The 24,811-nt window shown below is 45.3% G+C and overlaps 1 protein-coding gene across 9 annotated transcripts in view; it reads right to left on the reverse strand.

Annotated features, from left to right (window-relative positions):
* The window catches only part of MKNK1 (MAPK interacting serine/threonine kinase 1), a 43,162-nt gene extending 21,029 nt beyond the window's left edge, over positions 1 to 22,133 (reverse strand). For 2 of the 9 annotated variants that reach the window (XM_059135236.1, XM_059135242.1), the window contains exons 1-6: positions 22,029 to 22,133; positions 12,040 to 12,213; positions 6,196 to 6,250; positions 5,106 to 5,212; positions 2,844 to 2,945; positions 646 to 743 (exon numbers count right to left, since the gene is read on the reverse strand). In XM_059135236.1, the coding sequence (XP_058991219.1) occupies positions 646 to 743; positions 2,844 to 2,945; positions 5,106 to 5,121 (216 nt within the window). In that variant the 5' untranslated portion in view covers positions 5,122 to 5,212; positions 6,196 to 6,250; positions 12,040 to 12,213; positions 22,029 to 22,133. Of the gene's footprint in view, positions 1 to 645; positions 744 to 2,843; positions 2,946 to 5,105; positions 5,213 to 6,195; positions 6,251 to 12,039; positions 12,214 to 22,028 lie in introns of those variants that run through there. The other 7 variants (XM_059135241.1, XM_059135235.1, XM_059135244.1 and 4 more) reach the window with 6 other exon arrangements.
* Positions 22,134 to 24,811: the final 2,678 nt, after the last annotated feature.

Genomic DNA, 24,811 nt, shown 5'->3' on the forward strand with positions numbered 1-24,811 from the left:
GGTATGCCACAAGGAGCCACCTCTCTGCTCCAGAGCTGAATGCTCAGCCCTCATTATGATACTATACGTCACTTTACAGCATTGTGTAACTGGTAGTGTTTCTACTTCTACCAGTTCATTTTTATTTTTATCTTTATAACCACTCCCCTGAAATAGGAAAGCTAGGTATTGTTATCCTCATTTTAGAGATGTGGGAACTAAGGCTTAAGGAGATTCAGCAACTTGCCCAAAGTCAGGTAGTAGTCTGGTAAAACAGAGATGTGGGTATGCCTTCTCATTCCAAATCTGGTTGTCTACTCCCTGACGTTTACTCCATTTTTCAGAATAAGACACAGCAGCTTACTATCAGCCAGGTATGGTTCTAAGCACTTTACATATATTCTATCCCCATGTCAATGCTCTAAATCTTCTATGATTACACCCATTTTACAGAGAAGGAAACTGAAGGACAGAAGTGTTAAGTAACTTGCCCAATGTTACACAGCAAGTAAAAAGAGAAACAAAGAGTTGAATCCAGTGAGTCCAGCTTCGGAGTCCTCATTTTTACTGAGTTGCCATATTGCATACTATGAAGCGTATCTGGCTTAGGCCAGCTAGGAGCGACTATGTGAGAAGTTAAGTCTGGCATCCAGAGGAGACACTCACTTTGACCGCATACTCTTTGCCATTCTGCAGGCTCACAGCACCTTGAACTTTGGCATAAGCTCCTTCTCCAAGCAATTCAGAGGTCAGCTTGTACATATCTAGAGGTGAAATGGGTGACAGGAATAACAAGGTAAGTCATGTCTTTGAAAGCTCAGATGGAAAGAAGAGCTTCTGTCACTCAGCCTCCCTGGTACAACAGCGAAGGCATACACAGTGACTCTGCAGCGCTCAGTGACAAGGAAGACCATTAACTCTTCCCGCCATCGCAGGACTCAGTTTCTCAACAACTAGACCACATCAAAGGCATCCTGTTCCTCATTTTAGAGATGAGGTCAGTGGAAGAGTTTCAATTTGGCCCATGTGTCCTGAGCACCTAATATGTGCCATACAACATATTAAATTCATAATAGGGACAGAATGAAGAATAAAATATAGTTCCTGCCCTTTGATGGTCACAGTCAGGTAGGGAAGACAGACATGCAGACTAGTGACCCCAGAATAAACCAGGCAGTAGTAAGTACTATCATAAAAGGATAAGACACAGGACAAAAAGAAAAAAAAAAAACAGCAGAGGGAAGGAAAGGTTAAATCTGTGTAGGGAAACCAAGGGATCATCACAGAAGGAGTGTGATTTCAATGGACATCATGACTCATTTGTGGAGCACCTGCTCTGTACCCAGCTGTGCTTGGCACTGGTGATACAAAGGGGAACGAAGCACTGTTTCACTGTGTACCACACACAGAAGTGACTGGAGGTTTCTGAGAAGTTTCCAGAAGTCAGTCACAGGAAATAAGAGATAGAAGTAGGATGCAAACGGATGCCTTGAGGTTTTTAGGGTGCTGACTCAGGGTGGTTCTCACAGAGTAATAGGCTGGGGTGAAACAACATTTAGGTGACCTGTCCAAGCTCACAAATGGCACAGACTCTTCGAGCCCCTTTCAAAGGAAGCCACAGCTCCATCATGGTCTCTGTCAAGCTGACCTCTTCCTCCCCTGACCTCCACTCTTCAGTTCTTCCCTCTTGAGGCAGCCCAGCATTTAAACCCACAGGGTGAGCAAAACACTTTTAAACCTCGAAATTAGATTTTATCACTCCTAGCGTGAAGGCCCATAATTGCACAAGCTACCCTCAAATAACAGGAAATACTCTCATGTTCACAGAAAGAGCAAGACCTGTTGATTTGGAAACTCCTCTGAGGATCTCGAGACTTTTGTCCATCCCTCCATCCCCCCCCTTTACACATATATCTACTGTTTAAGTTAAAGACAAACAAAGAGACAAACCCTACTCTAATTACCTTCTTGGGTCCTGCAGCTGTTTATAAGTGTGCACACTATTGTTTCTAAGTGTTTTAAATGACATGCGTCTCTGGCAATGGACACTTTGGTATTAGCCTTTTGTGCACCTCAGGACAGGTTGGTGGTTGGAAGCCCAATATCTCTGATTCATAAAGGGCTTGTTACTAGAACCACTGTACAAAACAACTGATTCACTAGTCTATCTGCGATGTTGCAAAGAGGGACCATGAGGGGACATTCTTTTAGGTCTCACAGTGAAAGAAACACCATAGGTGAAGGAGGCACGTCACTCTTGGAGTAGCTACTGACGCTTTCAGTCCCTTGGAGAAGTGTATGATGAGTCACTTCATGCCATCGCATGCCCAGCGATGACAGGACCAGCGCTGAGCCAGTGCCTCCCACAGTGTTCAAAATCTTTAATGATCCAACATCATATCCCCTGAACACAGCATGCATTCTTGAAGTGGAGTCAAACTCATATAGCACAAGTAGCTGTGATTTCTCAAAGTCAAATCCTGTTTCTAGAAGACTTAACTTTCACTTGGAGCTGTGGCCTTGGTGTTCTCTCATCATTTTACACAGTCGTTCTACCTCTCAGCAGCCCCTCCAGGAACAGTCAGGGCAAAGAGCACATCGGATAAGGGCCGAAATGCACCAAGCAATCTCACTCCATATATAAGTCTGATGGATCGGTCTTTCTAACCCCTGAACAGGTGCTGAAACCATTCGGACCGCACCATCTGAGAGCTCTGTCATCCCACCTTTCACCCCCCCTCACACAGATCAGCACAAGCTGACTCTTAGATACACGCACTCAGAGCTAGACCTGTGGGCTACCTGGATGTTCCTCCCATGCTCGGGGAGCCACAGGCCCAGATCTGAGGAGTCGTGGGACCAACCTTCAAACTTCCCTGGTAAGGAGTCAGTGGCCCGGGCCTTCCGCTTCTTCTTTTTCCTCTTGTCACCCTCTGCAATGGGAAGGGGTTCACTGCTGCCCATCTCTGGGAGAAAAGAGATGTAAGGGAAATATCACTACTGATCAAGGCATAAGTTCACCCAGAAGCAGGGGGACCCAGGAGCTTTACACTGATGGTTTTTAAATATCTGTGAGGACTATTGATTTGTTTGACCCAGGGGGCAAAACTAAAGGCAAAGCCATTATTGGAGATCATTAACTGTGGAAAGGAACTCAGACAGACAGGCTAGATTAAAAGAGGATAGCAGAGCCTGCTTTAACCAAGCTCATTAGCACATGGATTTAGATCTGCCACCAGTCAAACTGTAGTTCCCAACAGAAACAATGAATCCACAAGCCGATTCCCACCTGTGACATCCTCCTGTCTCAGCGCCAGAAATGCAGGGCCCAGGGAGCTAAGCAAGGGCGTGAGCTTGGGAGGAGCCCAAGCAAATGAAATCATATGCTCAGTGACATCCGAGAGGATGTGCACAGGGATTTACATGCCTTCAGTGGAGTTGCCCCAGGGGTACAATAGGGCAGGGGATGGCTTTGAGGATGGCCCTAAAATTACTTCATGTCTGGGAACACACCTGAGTTCCTATGCAACTCTGAGCATCTTCTCCCCTTCCCCTTAGCTCCTTATTTGAGAGGATGCAATTAGGGTCTATTCAGAAGTCTGAGAAGTCTAGAGCTGACAGGTCTCCACTGGGCTGCTGGATGAGGTCATTTACTGCAAAAACATCATTATCTCTCACTGGCCAGCAGGTTAAAGAGATGCTCCCTACGTTAAATGGCGGATTTGTGAGGCAGATATTTTGACACTGGGCACACCAGGCAGGAAAGGGTAGGGATGGAAAGAATAAGCAGGAGACTGAGAGGGGGAAAGAGAAAGGAGGAACAGGGAACCAGGACCCAATCAGGGCACTGTTTCTAAGACACTCTAGTAAGGGCCTTCTCCTGCTAAAGATAAATTACTTATAGAACATGTCATGCCCCTGATCCAGAGCGGAGCCTTAATACTCTTTGCCTGCAGTTAGAAATAATAAGATTTCTCTGAAGTCTCTGGGTCTAAATCCCCACCAGGGTGATTAAACCTTTACATCCTTCTAAAATAGAGGCACTCGGGTGCTGGTGGGGCATTCAGTGTGAGAGACTTTTACACCAACCTTCAATAAACACAGGCTCTGACTTGTTGGATTTTTTTTTTTTTTCTAAGAGATTTTGAAATGGAAGTTGGCTCTTTGCCCATTGAAGGGAAAGGCCCACTTTCTTCTCAGAGGACCCCGGCTGAATGCAGTCAGAAAAATGGCAAGTCTGCTAGGGAAGATTGATTAGGGCTGATGCATGTCTTTACATTGTTCTCAGGAGCAAGTACACAACAGTTATTAGGAGAGAGCACACAGAACGGTGGTACTTTCCACTATAATCCAGAAAGCCTGGTTAGACAGCCAAGTGTCTGATGGCTCGATTTAGGTGCATTCTTCCTCCCATTTTTGGATCTGATGACAGCAGATTTTTCAATTATACGTTACAGAATGGATAAACACGTGGATAAAAGGAATCCACAGAGGATTTCAAAATATTACTTGGCCAATGCTTCAATCATAAGATCTATCTGGGGGTGGCAACACACTATGAATTCAAAGAATCCAACTTAAATATCAGCACCCGATATCTCTCCTCACCAAGCTAAGTTAAAGGGAAAAAGCTGCCCAACACAGTGAGAAATTCTATAGAAATGAAACTCAGGGGGCTCTTTAGGAGCCCAGGGAGGGGTACTGGCCACTGGGACAGCAGGCTGAGGAGGAGGGCCCACTGTCCCTCTTGCCCTGCCCTGTGTGCAGTCCAGGGCCAATCCATTTTCTTATCAGCACTGCGAGGCGAGTGCAGAGCGGACCGATTTTGGATTCCCTTCTCCCTCTCCTTCCTCTGCCTGCTCTCAGATGGAGAACCTAAAGACAAGCAAAACAGCCAAAAGGCAGGCAATGCGGAAGAGCAGCAAGAGAGCTGGCAGCATTATAATTCACAGGGGATGCTCAAACATACTTACGACTCGAGCTAGAAAACCCTGTTAGCGGCAATTTATACTTGGTTTTTACCACAGCAGGGCTGAGGGAGCCTCTTGTGGAAGAATCATACCTCTGAGCACCGCCGCATACTCAATATTAGATTTTATGGCTTCACACACAAAAAGATAGAGTACCTGGTCTATTCTGCATGGATTTCAATGGAAGAGGGTACGCCAGAAGGGACAAATGGTTAAGACCTTCCTTGGAAACAGAACTTGTTGAAGGAGAGTTGTTTTTGAAACTAGGAAGAAAAAAATGTAGGAAGGCAGTGAAGTGAAAAAAGAAAAAACAAAAAACAACCATGCTTAACTTCCCTGTTTACACGGGGGGAAGGGGAGAGGGAGAGGTGTCATAATCTTACCAACAGGTTGATAGGTTCCCCACCTGGAGCCTGTCTATAATCTCTATTCTATTGCAGACAGTCCACTGGCAGGGTCTGGAGGACCTTAATTTATTAAGCATGCAAACATTGGATGGAGGTTTCCTTGGGGCATAAGTCTCCATAATCATGCTGGTCCTTGGCTCACCTCTTTCCCTTGGCCAGAGACGTCCTCTCAGCCACTACAGCCCAGCTCAAAAGTCTCTGCTCCCCACACCCTCAAAGTCTCCACCCGCCTGAATGAGTTCAGTTCGTACACTCTGGAAATCAAGTACTAGGCAAACAGATGGCTTTACTGCACAGAACTAACAGTGCTCCTCCTCTGCTCCTGAATACCCTGCCAGAAGTTCTACTGAAGCACTGATGGGATCTGGCCTTGAGCTCTCTCCCCGTAGTGTTCGTAAAGGCCAGCCTGTTGCCTGTTCATCTCTGCATCTCCTGTAAGCCATGGCACAGTGTCAGATCCACATCACCCATCAGAAGATGGGCCCCGAAATGAAATGTTAGGAAATGATGTGCATACTTAGTGTTAGGTGTTGTGCCTGACACCCAGGCCCTTTCGGTAACAAGTGCACACTCTGAAAGAAATGCAGGTCCACCTCTGCCCTACAGACTGTGCAGAGTGAGGCTAGTCCATTCTATGAGCTCTCTGACAAACTCTTCCTCAGAAAGAGCCCTGTGGCCTGGAAGGTTCTTGTCCTTCTAGCCAGAAGCGTGGTCTCTGCTGCAGGATTGGGCAATGTGTTTGTGATTTCAGAGGCAGGAACGAGCACTTCTTTTAAGTTTTCAGACAGACCCCAGCTGGTGTGGAAGCTCCCAGTACTTCTACGGCCTCCAGCCCTTACCTTCCCCTTGGTCAGGGCTCGGTGGTCTACCATCCGTGTACTGGTGGAGGTGGAGCTGGAGAGGAAGCACAGTGTTGACAGGGAAAGGACATGAGCTTGGCATCAGGAGACCAAAAAGAAAGTCCCAGCTCAGATATTACTAGACATAGCACCAAGGCTATGCCAAGTTACTCTGCCTCTTAGAGTCACAGCCTCCTCATCTACAGAACAGGTTTTAAACTAGTACCTGCCCTTTCCAGCAACCCTGTGAGGACCCAATAATAGACTTGATATAAATGTGCAGGAAAAACATATGTGTATGGGCGCCTGTTCAAGTGGTTAAGTGTCCAACTCTTGATTTCAGCTTAGGTCATGACCTCAGGGTCCTAAGATCAAGCTCTGCATTGGGCTCCACACTCAGCGGGGAGTTTGCCAGGGATTCTCTTTCTCTCCTTCTCCCTCTGCCCCTCCCGCCCTACTTGCTGGCTCTCCCTCTCTAAAATAATGAATGCATCTTAAAAATTATGAGTATGCATAGGTATGTAGACATACAAGACAGAGATACACAAAAATGTTAACACTACAACAATTTGAAAGAGAGCCTAGTATATGCCAGGCACCATGCTACATATTTTATGTACATGACAGTAATTCTAATTCTTATAGTAATTCTAATTCTTACAATAATCCCACAAGGTAAATATTTTGCTATATTTAAGGCAAGGAAACTGAGGCTCAGAGGTTAACATATTTTATGTACATGACAGTAATTCTAATTCTTATAGTAATTCTAATTCTTACAATAATCCCACAAGGTAAATATTTTGCTATATTTAAGGCAAGGAAACTGAGGCTCAGAGGTTAAACAATCTACCAAACACCAAACATCTAGTTAGTGGTTTAACTGGGCTTCAATCTCAATGCTGCCTTTCATGTCCAGGACATTTCTAACCTATAGTAGTTTTCTCTGTGTGATGGGGTGATTTTTATTTTTTGCTTTACATTTTTCAGCATTTTCCAAATTTTATACAATGAAATGTGTTACTTTTAATGCTATTATTATTTTAGCCAAGTTTTATTTTCAATAAAATACACGATACTCTTTCTCCAACACACACTGGAATTCAGAATCTGATTATATACAGAGTATTTAAAATCATATTTAGATTTCTCCACACTGAAATTTGACAGTAAGTGAGGAAAAAACGTTTCAGGAATATTGGCGCCTGGAAAACAACAAGCACTCTTTTAATTTTTATTTTTTTAAATGCTATTTTTTTTAAAGGAAAAACTTTGTAAAAAATAAAATGATGTAATGAGCCTGCAAGAGACCAGTTTAAATCCTGGCTCCCACCACTGAGTGCGCTCGGGCAGCTTGCTTAGCTTCCCTAAGTATCAATTTCTTCATATACCGAGAGAGGTCAGAGTGAGGCCTGGGCTGCTTGCACCACGAGGGTCAAAGAAGACATGGTGTGAAAGTGCTGATGACTTACTCATTCCACAAATACTGTATTTATTGGGCATCTATGGATTGTCCAGTGCTAGATGGTAAGACTACGAGAGAAGACATAGTCTCTCTGCCCTTAGGAATTTAAATCCACTGACATATAAAACAATTTCAGTAGAGTGGGACAAGGGCCATGTGATAGGCAAGTACCAGGTGCTGTGGAGCAGAGAACAGGCATCAAATTCAGTTTAGTAACCAGAGGAAGGGACAGCTAAGCTGCCATCTGAAGGATGAGTGGGAACTGGCTAGGGTGGGGCCTGGGGAGAAGGACAGAGAAAGAGCATGTGCTAAGGCCAAAGAGAGCAGGCATGGCTGGTCAGTGTGAATTGGGGAGAACTCCTAGAGCTGTTGAGGTGGGGGCCAAGGATTCTCACCTGGTGGACCCGCAACAGCAACAGCTATTTCCAACAGGTAAGTACCCTTCATCCACTGTTCTCCCCACAGGTGACCCCCAGGCCCACCTCTGAAAGAACTGTCACTTCTCCAAAGGCTTAGGAGCCACACTGCCCCCAAAAGCAGCAGATCTGTTCTCTATGTTTTGGTGGAGCCTACAGAGAACCGAGCAGCTCCGACATCTGGAATGTGATACCCAAGATGATGGCTTTCCCCTTAAGAACATGGACTTTGCTGGCTAACTCAGCTCAGCAAATGTAGTTCATGCTCCTCTCCTGAGTACTCGAGAGTTCTTTTCAGTCTATGGTTCCCTCCTCTTCCCAACCTGTAAGATTTATTTCCCTCAGTCACAAAGGCTTTCCAGAGAAGGAACAGTGGTGACAATAAGCTGAGTACAACTATCTGTGTGGTGTTGCCTCCTCAGTTGCCAGCTGGTGGAGGCCCTCAAATGATGGAGAGCTGACAAAAGGAAAGAAAGAGGGCGGACACTCTTATGGAAGAGCCAAGACTGAGAAATGGGAGGTCAAGGAGGCGGCAATGAGGAGGGGCCTGGGAAGACAGAGCCCGGACACCGACTTCTCTGAAGGAGTAGTACTAACAGGTGCTGTGCATGGTGCTACAGCTACAGTACGCACACCTACGCCATGCTCACCAGATGCCAGGCAAAAGGTCCTAAGCATTTCACAAACACATTTTACATGTCCTAACTCGTTTCATCTTCACAACTCTAGGAGATAAGAATAATTATTATCTACATCTTACAGATGAGGAAATTGAGGTACAGAGAGATTAAGTAATTAATTTGCCCTGGGGTCACACAGCTAGTAAGTAGCGGAGCTCAGATTTAAATTGAGACAAACTGGCTTAAAATTCAAGCCTTTAGGGACGCCTGGGTGGCTCAGTTGGTTAAGCGCGGCCTTCGGCTCAGGTCATGATCCCAGTGTCCTGGGATCGAGTCCCACATCAGGCTCCTTGCTCGGCAGGGAGCCTGCTTCTCCCTCTGCCTCTGCCTGCCTCTCTGTCTGCCTGTGCTCGCTCGCTCTCTCTCCCTCTATCCCTGACAAATAAATAAAATCTCAAAAAAAAAATTAAAAAAAAATTCAAGCCTTTAACTATTATGTTACTAGTAGTATATTTAATATTATTTCATATATCTAATATTATTAATATTCTATTGAGCTATTCATGCTGTAAGGCAGGAGGGGTAGCCCAGTCAGAGTTACCAGGAACCAACAAGAATGCTTTTATTTAGAACCCTTAGCACAGAGCTTCCCTACTGAGGCACTGTGAATGAGATATTGATCCTCTCACCGGGCTGAAGAACATCATTTTCGTGTGGGCACTTTCTGCGTGTGCTCTAGCTGACACAAATACAAAGGCATTATCACCACATTACCATTATTATATTAATCTGATTAATCAGAAGTTTCTTTGTCTTACTTGGAGATAACTGTATTTTGCGTTTTGGTATATTACGGAGGATGAGCTACAAACTAGTCCAACCGCATGATTTCATGGCAGTTCTGGTATCAAGCACAAGGCTACATTCTTCTTCTATCTGATGTATTAGTTGGTTGATGTCATTTCTGATGGTATCATTACTACATAGGGGCCAAGGTCAAGGAAAAAGTATACTCAAACAGAAGCTACTCATATTTAAGGCATGATGGATGAAAGGAGCCACCTGTGCAACCAGCTCACTCAAAGGCCAGTCTGTGAGTGATTCCGAGGGGCTAGGCTATTTCACAGGTTTTTCCCAAGAGCCCTGTGTGTAGCGAGGCTGGTCAGCATTAGGCAGACTGCAGCATCTCACTCAACTTTGGGGAGAGTGGGCAGTCTGAGGCCCACTAGGGTGCCGGCAGGGCGGTGAGTCACAACAGGCCTCAAACAAGGCTGGTACACCAAGATTTCCAGAGGGAAAAGGTCTGGAGTTAGGCCCATCTTCTTCCTCCATTCTGATTCTGGACTCACAGCAGCCTTCAAAGCTGTCACCTGCATCTCCTGGCAGAAGGAATGATCAGAGGAAGGATGGAGCAGGTAAAGGAAGGTGTGCTTTAGAAAGAGTAAGCGAGAGGGAAGGACTGTATTTGTGTGAGCAAGAGGACAGAATAAAAAGTGGAAAAAGGCAGGCTGGAGTCAGATCATCCAAGCTTATTAATGTGACCACAAGGCCCTCCAACGTCTGGTCCCCATCTGCTCCACAACCTCACCAGGCCTCAGTCATTCTTCCAAGTAAAAATGAAGGGTAGCTAGTTCAGCTCGTCATTCAAACAATCACACAAATGCTTTTTGCTGAGACAACCACCGTACTTTGGCATGCACACAAGTGCTCTATTAGCCTTTTCACTTTGTCACACAGAATATTAAAAAGATATGTACTTGAGGGTTGACATTCATTAAAATTAGCAATTTTACTGCTTCATCAGCATATTCTTTTTTAATTTTTTCAATTTTTAAAATTTATTTTTTTTAAGATTTTATTTATTTATTTGATAGAGAGAGACACAGCTAGAGAGGGAACAGAAGTAGGGGGAGTGGGAGAGAGAGAAGCAGGCTTCCTGCTGAGCAGGGAGCCCGATTTGGGGCTTGATCCCAGGACCCTGGGATCATGACCTGAGCCGAAGGCAGACCCTTAAGGACTAAGCCACCCAGGCGCCCCAGGACATTCTTTAAAAACAAAAACAAAAACAAAACCCTGAGATGTAGCAAAGAGGAATACCACGACTGCAAGGACAGTTCGTTCCGGCCACTGCCTGGATTCATGCTAAAGTTCCAACAGTTCTACGCACTGTTGCTCTACAACAACAAGTAACATTTTAGTGCTTTTACAAAAATAGTTTTGACTTGGTAGATACCCTGAAAAGGTTTCCAGGAACCCCAAGGTCCGCATAGCCCACTTGTGAATCACTGCTCTAAGCAGTGGGGTGGGACTGGGCCGTGAAACTGGCTGCGATGTGCAGAAGCAACTGGAGGCTGGCCGGGGACTGGGAGGGCAAGGAGAGGCTGCTGCGGCCGGCAAGAAGGCAAGGAAGGCCTGTAACTAAGGCAGGGATGGGAAGGAAGAGAAAGAGGTGATGGCATGAAATCTTAGAGGTGGAACTGGTGGAACTGGCACTAGTCTTGCTGAGGGACTGGAGATGGTGGAAGAGTCAGACATGCCCATCCTCTTTGAAGGAAGGGACGGGGCCTCTTATCTCTCTGTCCCCTCTGCCCAGCAGGGAGCCAGCACAGAGGGGGATCGCAATATAGTTTTATGAACTAAAGTCAGGTAACCAGAAGAGCAGTGGTACCATTAAGGAAGGGGAGGATTCAGGAAGGGGAGCTGGTTGGGAATGGGGAGAAGGGAAGATGGTGTGTCGCTGGAAAGCTTCAGATGAAGAAGGGTGACACACAGCAGCCAAGGAGTATAAAAGCTCACAGATCAGACTCAAACCATCCTCGCCCAACCATCATTTGACCCCATCTCCAACTAAGGCATTATTTCTAACCTGCCAGGCATGATAGAGCCTCAGGCATTTAAGAACACTTCAAAAGAGCATTGTATATATCACAAATACGGCAAGTTAAAAAGAAAAACAAAAACCTGGAAAGATACATTGCAAGCCATTATTAACAATGGTTACTTTGGGAGAACGAAACTTAGGGGGGTATAGAATTATACTTTTCATACCTCTGTTGTATTTGATTTTGTTATTTATGGCATAATTGTTTTACTTTCAATAATTACAAGTAAATAAATATGTTTTACTACTGCACAATCTCCCTTTGACCTTCTCTGCCAATGTATTCTGGTAGAAATGTGCTCGTCCTTACTAAGTAACTGTCTTAGGCACGCCAGACAGCTCAGCTAATTCTAGCTGCTCACTGAATACCGAAATCTCCCACCCGCCCTTTCCTCTGAAGTATCAGATAACTTCAACGCAAAGCAACCTAAAAGCTTAAGCAAAATGTGCATCCAATCTTACCTTGCCCAACTTCTGAGAAGTAAATCCTCTGTAAACTGAAATGAAATAATGAAATAATGCTCCTGTCGGAGGGCTGCTGTCTTCCAGCTACAGGAAATGTTTCAACAGTCTCTGGAGGTAGCAGGCATTCTTCACTTCCTGACTGGCTTTTGCTTCCTCTGGCTTCAGGAAAATCTTAAAAAAGCAGAAATAGAAAAGATATAAAAATCTGACTTCTTTAAAATGAGCAGTGAAAATAAAGCACACCCTACATGTTCCCCAAACCTATGCATCACACCAGTAAGTAGATATATACAAGACCATCACAGATTTCCCATCTTTAAAATCAGGCACTTGAGCATTTGAAAATGCTGACACTAAGCATTTGAAGATGTAATGAGGGTCTGAGTAGAAGTTTTCAGATTCTCTTTCTGTTGTGGGAGTCCAGACATGGACCTGGAGGACAGATCTGGACAGCTCTGTTTCACTGAGGAGTGTCCTGCAGAAGGTAAAATCTGACACTTCTCTGTCATCCATGTTTTTATTCTACTTTTTTAAAAAGATTTTATTTGAGAGAGTGCATGCACATGTGCGTGTGCATAAGCAGGGGGAGGGGCAAAAGGAGAGAGGGAGAAGCAGGCTCCTCACTGAGGAGGGAGTTCGATGTGGGGCTTGATCCCAGGACCCTAGGATCATGACCGAAGCCATAGGCAGATGCTTAACTGACTGAGCCACCCAGGCATCCCTGTCACGCATGATTTTAGAGATGAATGAACTCTGGCTCGATCTCTTAGTGGCCAGGTCCAGGTCTCATAGGCAGGAGGCAACAGAGCCAGAAAGATAAAGTAGATGCTGAGAGCAGCAGGTGGTATAAACATGAAAAAGGTTTTAAGCCCAATGCATAATTATCGCTAATTTTCCATGTGATAATTTGATCTTCTATATGTCCACTGCGATTTTCAATCTTGCAACTCTGGCTATCATATGTCAAAGCTGATTTGCCAATTTCTCTACAAAATGAGTATCTATTTCCCCTTTTCCCCAGTGGAAAAGCTCTGAACATGCAGTTTAAATTTGAGTTCCGGGGCACCTGGGTGGCTCAATCAGTTAAGCGTCTAACAACAGATCAGGTCAGGTCATGATTTCAGGATCCTGGGAGGGAGCCCTGTGTTGTGTGTGCAGGCTCCATGCTCAGTGGGGGATCTGCTTGTCTCTCTCCCTCTGCCTCTCCTCCCTCTCGTGCTCTCTCTCTCAAATGAATGAATAAAATCTTGAAAAAAAAATCTGAATTATGGGCCCTTGTGCTAATATTTCTAAAACGGTCTTCTAACTGGAAGCTGATATGTTTCTACAGAATCTCAAATCATGTGTCCCAAACTTGACTTATCCCAACCCCCATCCTTCCTCCTTTCCCTTCTTCTCTATCAGATTCTGCCACCCTGCCAGCTTCCCAGCCACAGATCATTTGAATCATTTCCACTATCTCTTTCTCCTTAACCTTGTCATCCCAAATGCTCACACGCTCAGGCTTTCCCTCAGCTTTGTATGCTACTTCTTGAAAAGAACACCTATATTCATCCTTCCAGGCTCCTCAGGAATTACTGAAAGTGATCCTATAAATTACAGCAGTCCCTAACCTTTTTCTATTTCACCAGCATTTCATCACATCCATGCCACGCTATGATAATACACAGAGCTGGGTATTCACACACAGACATGGCTCACCCACTAGGCCGTAAGATCCCCAAAGGCAGGGATGGATCTTTTTCATGTTTGTCTAGTATCTAACATAGCATCTAGCTCAAGAAGGGCTCTAGGAAATATCTGACTACATTATTTCATCCATAAAATATTTCTTTATGGTTCAATAGAGAATGTTAGCACACATAATTATTCTTCCTATCATGCTTTTTATTCCCCAACAAATCTCTGGCCCAATGAAACTATTTCTAGGGCCCAGAGAAGCTCAAGTTACACTCCCTCTCCTTAAGGCCACATTTCCAGGGACTACCTGGAACACCTTTGAACTACAACTCTGCCTTTAGTCTTGACAGAGGTTCCATCTTATTGCCGATAGTAAGAGTTGGCCAATTTTTTTTCCACAAAGAGCCTGATAGTAAATATTTCAGGCTTTCTCTATGTTGCATGATCTCTATTGTGACTACTTAATTTTGCCTTTGTAGAACGAAAGCAATCATAGACAATATGTAAATAAATGACTGTGGCTATGTTTCTATAAAGCCTAATTTGGGTTTTCTTTCTTTTTTTGTTTTTCTTTTTAAATATTTTATTTATTTGCTTTAGAGACAGAGAGACAAAGAGAGAGAGCGAGTGTGAGTGGGGTGAGGAACTGAGGGAGAGGAACAAGCAGACTCCGCACTGAGCACAGAGCCCAACCACAGGGCTTGATCCCACAACCCTGAGATCATGACCTGAGCCAAAATCAAGAGTCAGATGCTTAACAGACTGAGTCACATAGGTGCCCCTTTATTCAATCTATTTATTTACTTATTTATTTGAGAGAAAAAAGAGAGTAAACATAGGAGCAGGGGGTGGGGGAAGGGCAGACAGAGAGGGAGAGGATCTCAAGCAGACTCCCTGGTGAGCATGCAGCTCAATGAGGGGCTCAGGCTCAGGACCCTGAGATCACGACCTGAGCTGAAACCAAGACTTGGACACTTAACCAATGAGCCACCCAGGCACTGCTAGCATTTGGGTTTTAGATAATCTTCCCATCACAGATATTAATCTTCTCTTGAAATTTTCCCCCACCCATTTAGAAATGTAGTAAGTATTCTTAGCTTGCAGTCTATACAAAACAGATGATGAGCCAGATACAGCCTATAGGCCATGTTTGTCAACCCAGCTTATTTCCCCTCTTCGCCAACTCCATTCCTTCCCTCCCCACAACGCATACATGCACACAAACACACCTCTGTTTGCTCCCACCTCTAGCAAGCCTATGGTAAAAACAACCTTCAGAATTTATTTATGGATTTTGTGTTATTCTGCTGTTTAGAACTACTCAAGGCTGTGGAGGTACAAAGTGCATGGGCTTTTGCACCATGAGGGCCTAGAATCAGATTCCAGGCTTCCCATTCACTAATAAGTTGTCTTGGACATAATACTTAACTTCTCTGCTTTACTGTCATCATCTATAAAATGGAGGAAAGAACACTGACGCTGTAAGGTTGTGTGAGAATTAAGTGAGCTAATGTATTTCAAGTTCAGGGCACAATGGCTGGCATAGAGTAGGCACTCAATAAATAGCAATTATGACTCTAGCTTGAGATATGGCTTCCCCAGATCAGCTGAGGCCCTAGAACACTCTCTGTAAACCACAACTGGGCATCCAGAAGGAATAAACTGACAGCAAAGTACAAAGGCAGAGAGAGAGAGAATATGAAGATTTTCAGATTCATGACCCCGGATTCTAAGTGCCTGGTTGGCCCTGATTCCTTCTGGCACCATATCAAATTCCTGGGTCTCTTTTCCTCCTCAGAAAGAACTTCTGACTCTCACACTGCCTGCATCTTCTCAGCATTGCTTACCAAATACTCCAATAAGCCCTGGAGCCCTCTCTTCCCTCCTGGAGGTCTTCCTGGGATAGGGCTGGGAAAGGATGAATGAGGCCAGACCACACCTATACACAGCGGAGTGCCACTGGGTCTAAGACAAGTGGGGCACCCAATTCCCTCATTTCTTCTAAACCTCCTACGTGTATATGGAATGAAATTTTCCCAGAGTTCAAGAACTAGTTTCTCTAAAGAAGTCTTAGAGAAAAAAGGCCTATTAAAAAACAAGGAATCCATCGTATTATTTTTAAGTAATATGAAAACATCCATGAAGGGCAGATAAGACTCAGGCTTGTGGTATCCGTCCTTGGTTCACAAGTCAAAGTTGAGCCTGTCACTTCCCTGCTCCAACACTTCTAATGGTGGTCCACTCCACTGGAATAACCGGGCCTCTGTGCTGTCATTCAGGGGCTCACAACCTTGCCCCAGATTACCCCTCCTGCATTAGATCCTGCCATTCCTCTAGAGAAATCCCGACCTACAGTCCAGGCAGAATGGATGATCTGTTTCTACCTAATTGCCTTCAACAATTCCCAGCTCTCCACACTTGTGCATAGTCCAGTCACAGCATCTGTCACATGTGATTGCACATCTCCACTTAGCCTGTGATCTGGGGACAGGGTGAAGACTATGTCTGATTTCTCTCTGGGTACTTACACCTAGCACAAGGCCTGGCATGGGGCAAATACTCAATAGATGTTAATGCATGAATAAAAACACCTGAAGTTATTCTTCCCTTATATTGTTTTAGCTGGACTCTTACAAGCAGACTAAGCAGTCTGGGTCACTGCCAGGAAGTAGGAAAACTGAAAAGAAAGAAAAGAAGCATGACCAATGTGATCCAAGCCACGGAAAATAGGTTTTAAGAGTGAAGTAAAAGAAACTAAGGCTGCTTAGTCTGGAGAAGAGAAGAGGAGGCCTAACTCGATTCTGGCTTTAAGTACACAAAAGGTCTCATGAGAAAATCTTGATCTCATTCTGCCTTTATAATCAGAAGGAAATTTTCCATATTCAAGGAAAATGGAACAAGAAGAAATGACTTAAGTTAAGGTCAGAGGGTTTTAAGCTGGAGAGAAAGAAGAACCAAATTAGGTACCACTTTTCCAGAGATACTGTTATCATACTTTTTGGCAAGTGAATTGAAGCTTACTTAGCACTTTTGTTGAAGGCTGTGCAAAAGGGAGTAAGTATGCTGCTCTGTTCCTGTTTACTGTGGAGAAAGGTGGGTGAAAACACAAGTCAGGTAAGATTTTCTAATGAGCCACTGACTTTTAACTGACCCTTCTCCTGTAGGCACTTTCTGTCATGTTACACTTTGCAGTTCTGCAATAGAACATTGTATTATTTCAAAGTTTCCTGATGAAGCAATGGAAGGCAAGAGAAGGCAGCGATGTCAGATTAAGACAGTAGGGAAAACCACCCAAATAAATACACCTTCAATAGAAACAATAGCTAATGGAACATTAATAATAATTGTTAATATGATTACTATTAAAGCTAACATTCATTGAGCAGCTACTATGTGGTGGGCACTGTGCTAAGTATTTGATGTTAAGTTATCTCAATCCTCATAACAATGCTATGCAGTGGGTAATACCTGTATCCCCATTTTACAGTTGAAGAAACTGAAAACCAGGAAGGTTAAATAACTTGCCCCAGCCACACAGCTAGCAAGTGATAGAGCCAGGACTCAAACCTAGCCAGTCCAATTCCGGATCTTTATGTAACCTAGCTACTGTGAAACCAGAAGAATGAGAGACTGGAATTTAAAGCCTAATCTCTCAGAATCCAGGTGCATATTCCTGGCTACTTCCTTACACCACCCCAAGCCAGGAAGAGCAAAGCAACACATGACATTAGCAAGAGATCTCAGAAGTGAACCCATATAGACCCAATATTATAGACAAAGAAGCTGAGATCATGAACTCACAGATGATAATGAGCAGAACAAGGACTTGAATGTAGCAATCTAGTAACTCTTGAGTGTGGACCTCTTTCCTCCATTATAGATTCTTGCTGAATCTGAGGGTGAGAAAATGAAGGAATGGTATCTGCCAAGTGGGTTCCCTCCCTAGACATTTCTGTGATGAACTGCTAATCTCACATTAGAACTTATGCCTGAAACACAAGGATGCCAGCAGCCTCTATAAACTGATTCTGAGATTCTAATAGCAGAGGATGCCAATGTACTTGGTTGATGGTGCTACAGCAGCTGTCAGAAATACTCACACATTAAACCAATCAAGCAGACCTGGACCAGGCAGCTTCCATGTTAGGCTGGTGGTTCACAGTTTAAGCCTGAACTGGACTATTCCAAAAGCCTCCTCGTTGATGTCCTCCTTCTGGGACCTTCTTTGCTCCAGACTAGCCTCCATTATGCAGCCAGAGTAAACAGAGCCCCAGTGATGGTATTAGGAGGCTTACAGCATAATGGAAAGAACATAGGTCTTGAAATCCAACACTCCTAAGTTTGGACCAAGTTCTGCCACTTACTCGCTACCTGACCTTGGGCAAGTCACTTTAATCTTGTCGAGGTCTGGCTTCTTCATCTTTAAATCAGGGATAAATATTCCCATATTGTAGGACTGTGAAGACTAAATAAATCATAATGTGTAAAGCATTTAACATATTGCAAGCCACAGTGCAGAGCAGACCCTCAATAAATGTTAATGTTTTCTTCCCAACTCCCCTCTATATTTTGGCCACAATCTACCATTTCAGCTCATTTCCTCTCCTTACCAAGTCCATTCCTCTCCTACACACACACACACACACACACACAAACACCTGCTCCTTTCCACTTCTAGAATACTGCTCAAATTGCAGCTTTGCATAGGAATGAACTTCTTCCAAAGCCCAGCATAAATTTCCACCTTCAGGAATCCTTTTCTAGACTCCCTTTGGTCACGTTGGGATTGATTTCTCCTTTTCCCAAACTCCCACTTTGTTTACATTCCTTACTACATTTACCACAGTCAGTCTGATTTCAGATATTTATGTGATTCTCTATCTTTCCAACTACACTGGAGGGAGAAGGCTCTGAGAAGACAATTATTTATTGGAAATGTGTTGTTTTCCTCCGTGTATATTTCTCAATACCAGGGTTTTGTACTTAACAAGAGCTCAGTATGTGTTTATTGAATTCAGTCTCGCCATCCTTGACTGGGAATCTTTACAGAAAGATCCTGGACTACGTTTATTCTAAAACTGTATTTACTATCTGACTTGATAAACATGATAAACCGAATACTCACAGGCTTCCTTCATTTTTTTGTCAGTTCTTTCAAAGCACTCTGGATTCCTCTCAAGACATCTCCCCAGGTTACAGGGGGACATCGCCAGGAGGACAGCTCTCACTCACAGAGGTAGCACAATCTGGGAGCAAGGTCTTTGGAGAACTGTTCCATCCACTGGTGAGGAGATGGCTGCCATTTCCACCATATTAAAAATCAGAATTGTGGAATCAGAAAGTAAATCTGAATGATTTCTATCTGCCTCAGTTTCCAAGTCTACAAACAGAGTTTTAAGGTGTTACATACAAAGCACGGAAAGAGTATCTGCCATATAATAAGTGCTCAATCAATGTTAGATATGATATTTAAAAGGTGGTGGACTGGGGCGCCTGGGTGGCTCAGTGGGTTAAGCCTCTGCCTTCAGCTCAGGTCATGATCTCAGGGTCCTGGGATTGAGACCCACATCGGGCTCTCTGCTCAGCAGGGAGTCTGCTTCCCCCTCTCTCTCTGCCTGCCTCTCTGCCTCCTTGTGATTTCTGTCTGTTAAATAAATAAATAAAATCTTTAAATAAATAAATAAATAAATAAATAAAAGGTAGTGAACCGAAAAAAAGAGTTAGGACTTTCACTTGTAGTACTATCTCACTTTTATTTTAGTACTATCTCCACCATTGACTGATTCCTTGTGCAATCTTAATCAAGTCCCTCCTCTCTTGGGGCCTCTCCCCATCCGTAAAATCAGAGGTAGAACCAGATGGTTCCCAAGCTCCTTCTACTATCAACGATGTGTATTTTCCTATGATCATCAAAGAGCCTTTTCTGTTCCACAGAAGCTGTGGAAAGGAAAGGCAAGGAAAAATGAGAATTTGTAGTTGCAGATTCCCAAATGAGAAGGACCAGCCCCAAGGCCAAGGCCAAAGGTAGAACAACAGATTAATAAACCACCTGTGAGTTTTCCCCTGCATGAACTGTATCACACTCAGTTCAGGTCTTTGAACAGAGCACCCCCTTCCTTCTAACAAAACTCAGAGCAAAGCCAAGAGAACAATAATAGCAATGAAAAATCTTGCCTTGTACAGAATTCCTGCACTTTCTTGCCTTTGATGCCGGAAATCAGGGCATCATCAATCTAAACTAGGGCTCTCCTTAGGCACACAGAGAAGGAAAAACACAAAGGCCCACTCTGAACCTGAAAGCTCATAAAACAAAGACCAAAGTGAGTAAATAAAAAACGTTAATGACTCATTCAACCACAAACACTGCCAAGGCCTACTATGTGCCAGGAAGAGGAGGGATGAAATAGACATGGTCCCTTACTACTAGTGTACTCAGAATACACATGGGGAGACATACCCCAAGGTAGATAGTAATCAGAGCTATATTTGAAGTTCAGCCCCTGCTACCGAAGATGGGAAGGAGGGCAACTAATCCAACAAGGAGATCAGAGAAGCTTCCCTGAGAAGGTCACATGAGACACTGACCTTGAAAGATCGGAAGGAAGAGGGAATGTAAGGAAGAGAGTGCAAGCAAAGGAACATGTAGGGAGTGTTTAAGGAACAAAAACTAGCTATTTTGACTGAGGCGCAGGGTGTAGGTTTGGGAGAACAAAGGGAAACAAGGCAGGATTGATGTTTGGGAACAGATTATGGGGGAACTCCTCTATGCAGCTGAGGAGTCCAGACTCTATACAGTAGGCAAGGAAGCCTGCCAAGGTTTCTGAGCAGAGACAAAATATGATGAAGACCATTATTTGAGGAAGATCACATGGGCACCCATGAAAAGGATGCAAAAGGGGCCAGATTACTATGGGACCACATAGCGGGAGACCACCTATACTTCTAAGCATGGGCTGGAATCCACAGGTCCTGTTCACAGAGCTTCTCTCTGCCAAGATTCAGCTTCACGCAGTCTAAGTTTGAGAGGTGCTCTCTTGCCAGGCCTTCAAACCACCAAAGTCTGCTAGATCACTAGAGTAACAGGTTTCCCAAAGTCAAGAACCCAATTAACTCTGGGATCACAAAAAGGGAAGAGCTGAGATGGGAGAAACTGGGGAAGGGGACACCAAAGTCTCCAGCTGGTTCAGGTCAATATGAAAAACCAATCCCTTGGTCTCCTCTTTACATCACTTCCAGCCTCGTCCTTTTAAGAGGGGGCTAAAGCAAAGGGTAGTAAGACTGAAAGTACCAGGCCGAGGGCTGAGGATCCAGTGCAACAATATACATCCATGGCCCAGGGCAGGGCTTGGCACATGAGCCATGTTCAACAAGCACTAGTCCCCTTCCCATCCTGCAAGGTCAGTTCCACCTATAAAGCCCAAGGAGGCTTCAAGACTTAGGTCACCTCAACTCTTCCCCAGGGACCTCTTTAAAGTACTCCCAACCAAAATGACCTAGTTCGAAGAAATCACAGCTGCCATGTCTTCAGCACCCATTCTGTGATGGGTGCCATACTAGGTGACACATGTAATCCTAGTCAACCTTTACAATGACCTCATTGTGTCCCTTTTATACAAGACAAACCAAAGCTCTGAGAGGGGAGATGACTCAAGGAGACACAGTTAGGAAGTGGCAGAGGTAAGATCTGGACCCAGGACTACCTACCCCAAAGTCAAGCACTTCCAACATTTCATTCGTGTCACCTGCACTGGGCTCTCATCTGCCACCATCTGACAGGTAGCCTGGAAACTCCCTAAGAAGAGAATACACCAGGCATCATCTCTCCTCACTGTACAGTGAACCCACACAAGTCAAGAGCTTTGGGATGAAAACAGTTAACTTTAAAATAAGGCAGTGCACACAGATGTAAACTCCTCACGTGAAAATCTACTCGTGATGTTGGACTCTTGAGCCTTGAGCCCAGCCATACGGTGTGTTAGGGACTGATTTCAAATTGACCACCGACGGAGCTCCGACGTTGGACACCTGTCACGACCTAATCCTCACCCCAGGCACCAGCTGAGCCCCGGCCGGGGACACACGCCGCGCCCTGAGCTCGCCACGGACGGAACCTCGCCAGGTCACAGACGGGGTCCCTGAGGAGAGCCCTAAAGAAGCGTCCCCTTCCACGGTCCCTCCGCAGCACGCTCGGATCGTGACCTCGGGCCACTCTGAAGGCCCCAACTGCCCTGTCCTGGGCACACCGACTCGTTCACAGACCCCCGCCCCATTTCGCTCGGAGGGATACCTCGCTGTGTCGCCTTTACCTCAGCCGCGGGACCGGTCGCGCGCACCCACCTGCAGGTCGCTCCGAGAACGCGGAAGAGGCGGTACTAGACCCGAGGGGTGGGCCCGACTAGAGAGGGGAGGAGCTGCGCATGCGCCCTAATGGCTACGCCCGCCAAAGGGTGGGGGCGAGCTAAGTAAACTGGGAAGATGTTCTAGAGAGGGGCGGGAAGATTGCTGGGGCTGGGGGTGGGGCTTAGCTCCTCTTGATGTTTTTTTTTTTTTTTTCTAGTGAAGGTCGGGAGGTCGGGGAAGCGCCAGGATGGGGGCAGCCAAGCAGCGGCAGGTGTAATTACCATTTATCGAGAGCTTCCGAGAGCTTCCGTGTGCCAGGATGGAATTTTTAAAGTGCCTTTTGCATATGGGGAAATGCTGCCAGTCTTTTCTAAAACGAGAGCTAATTCGGTAAAATTTCCTCAGATGTTTGTGTACCTATCATTTCACCGTAAGAATTTTCTTGAGCAAAGCGTTACCCCGAGTAGTTCAAAATCGAACACTTAAAAGTTCATTTCTTGGAGAAAACCAACTGCTTTTAAATTAGTATTTCAACCAGCCCCCCTCCGCTCCCCCAGGCTGCAAGTGTAATGAGGAAATGAAAGTGCTGACTTGGGTTTAATTCAGGTCCTGACTCTTGAGAGTGTTTCCTCCTTGGTGAAATGGAAGTAAAATATCCCTTCCCTGTCTGTCTCAGGATTGTTATGTGGGTTTGGTGAGCACTGCTGATAGAGCCCCTTAGACTTCCATTCCACCATCCTGATAAAGCTTTGTTCCTTTCCCCTTCTGGGCTCAGTAGTCTCATCTGCATGATGGAAGGGAGTTTGGAACCAGAGAGTACATTCAGGAATTTGCTACATTTCTCAGTCTGGGTGAAGGCTGGAAAGGGGGCCTTCTCCCAAGCTTCTGCGCTGAGTCACTTCGAGAATCCCTCAGTCCAATCCAAAGGCCCCTGTATATCCTGACCTCTCCCACCCATCACCTTCTAGGCCCACTCAAGCTTCATGTCTTCGGTGGGCATGCTAGCCTATTCCTCTCTCTGTTTCCCTGAATATCAAAATAGCCAGCTGGTCCTGAGTCTCTCAGGTCTATGTTTCAGTCCAGATTCTTCAAACTGCTATGTCTCTAAGTACATAGTTCAGTTAATATTAGATGAGGGCTCTGGAGGATTCAGAGAAGGGTTCCAGGAGGGCTCCCCCAAATCAGGTAGACCTCCACTGATTCAGTGGCTCCCTTCACCATGCGCTACATACAGCTCTGGGGGTGGTACAGTGGGAATGACAGCAGAAAACCTCAAAGCAGCTACAGTATTCATCAGGGCCAAGAATGGCGGGGTATCCTTTACTCAAAAGTAGATGTTCTACCCCAAAATGGGAAGAGTGCCTTGCTTCCACCTCATTCCCTGCTCTAAATACTTTTATGGATCTTGAACAAACAGGAAAACAAAGCCTTCTGCTGTGGCTGCCCAACCAAACTGGCCCTCTACCCCCAACACACAGGACCCTCTCCTGCTAAGTTTTGCCCTGTGGGGTAGGGGAAATGCCTGCTTTCCTCTGGCTTACTGCAGCCCAACTCTCTATTCGTATATCCTCCTTTTTCTCCACCTTTGTCCAGTCTTCTCTGAGCATCCTGCTCTGAATTTCTCAGAGCAATTTTGTGATGTCTTCCAGATATAGTCAGACGTTCCCACCTTAAGAGCAGGACTTGGTCACACGGTTCTGAGATAAATTTACCTTCCTGCCACAGTATATTCCAAAACAACTATGAGTGCAGAGCCTGAAATTTGAGTCTGAACTGTCCAGTCATTCAGGAGGTAAAGGTGACCTGGCACAGGAGGTGTGCAAGCAGGGCTGCCTTTTAGGATGGTAGGCTGGGCCTCCTCTGGTAAGCCAGAATAAAGAAGGGCAGAGTGGAGGGCTTTCCAGATTCTAAAGCAGTGAAAGCACGGATACGGGGCACCAGGAAGGGAGCCAGGCAGCTAGCCAAAGACAGACCTGCTTTGGTAAGCTATGACACGTCAAGCATTTAGAACTGTGTCTGATACATAATGAGTGTTAGCTATTACTGTTATGACTGCAGATTGTGAGTAATGAAGGAGCTCAGAGGTCAGTCAGTCCCTCACTTCCACACCTGGACATGAAACAGACTGGGAATGGACCCCAGGCCTCTACTTCCCAGGAGAGCCACTGCACAAAGCCAGCCTATCTCCCCCGTAGGAAGAGGAAAGAGCTCTAGGTGGCCTATGGCTGACTCTTGTCTGGGCAACTGGTGGGTGAGAGACAGTGGAATCACAGCAAGACCTGTGCTAAGGGGCTCAGATGTCTTCTGAGGAATAAGCTCAGAAGTCAGCCCATGTCTTACCACCCTCACTTTGAGCTCTAACCAGCACCCAATAAACAGTCTTTTCTTGAGAAAGGCTTCCCTTGCTGTGATTAGGGTTAGGACTATATTTCTGCCTGTCCCTTGACCCATTTGCTCCAATAAACCACACAGGCTAAGGACTCGGGGTGAGAACAGCCATGCCAGGGAACCTGAGCTGAAACAAGCAAAGACTCCCAAGACACTGAATTCCACGAAGCAAGGGCCAGCCCTCCCTACTCCTAAACGAAGCCAGAAATTCTGGGTCCAGAATTCCCAGAGTCCTGGGAAAACCTTGGTATCTCCACCCTGGAAAGCTAGGCCAGACACGACGATACCAGCCAGCCCTTCCCATGGCCTGGGATCTCGGGACAAAAAGCCCTCCCTTCTCCATTCTGGCCCAGTTCCCTTC

This window comes from Mustela lutreola, chromosome 10 (genome assembly GCF_030435805.1).
Source record: "Mustela lutreola isolate mMusLut2 chromosome 10, mMusLut2.pri, whole genome shotgun sequence".
NCBI classification, from domain to species: Eukaryota; Metazoa; Chordata; class Mammalia; order Carnivora; family Mustelidae; genus Mustela; species Mustela lutreola.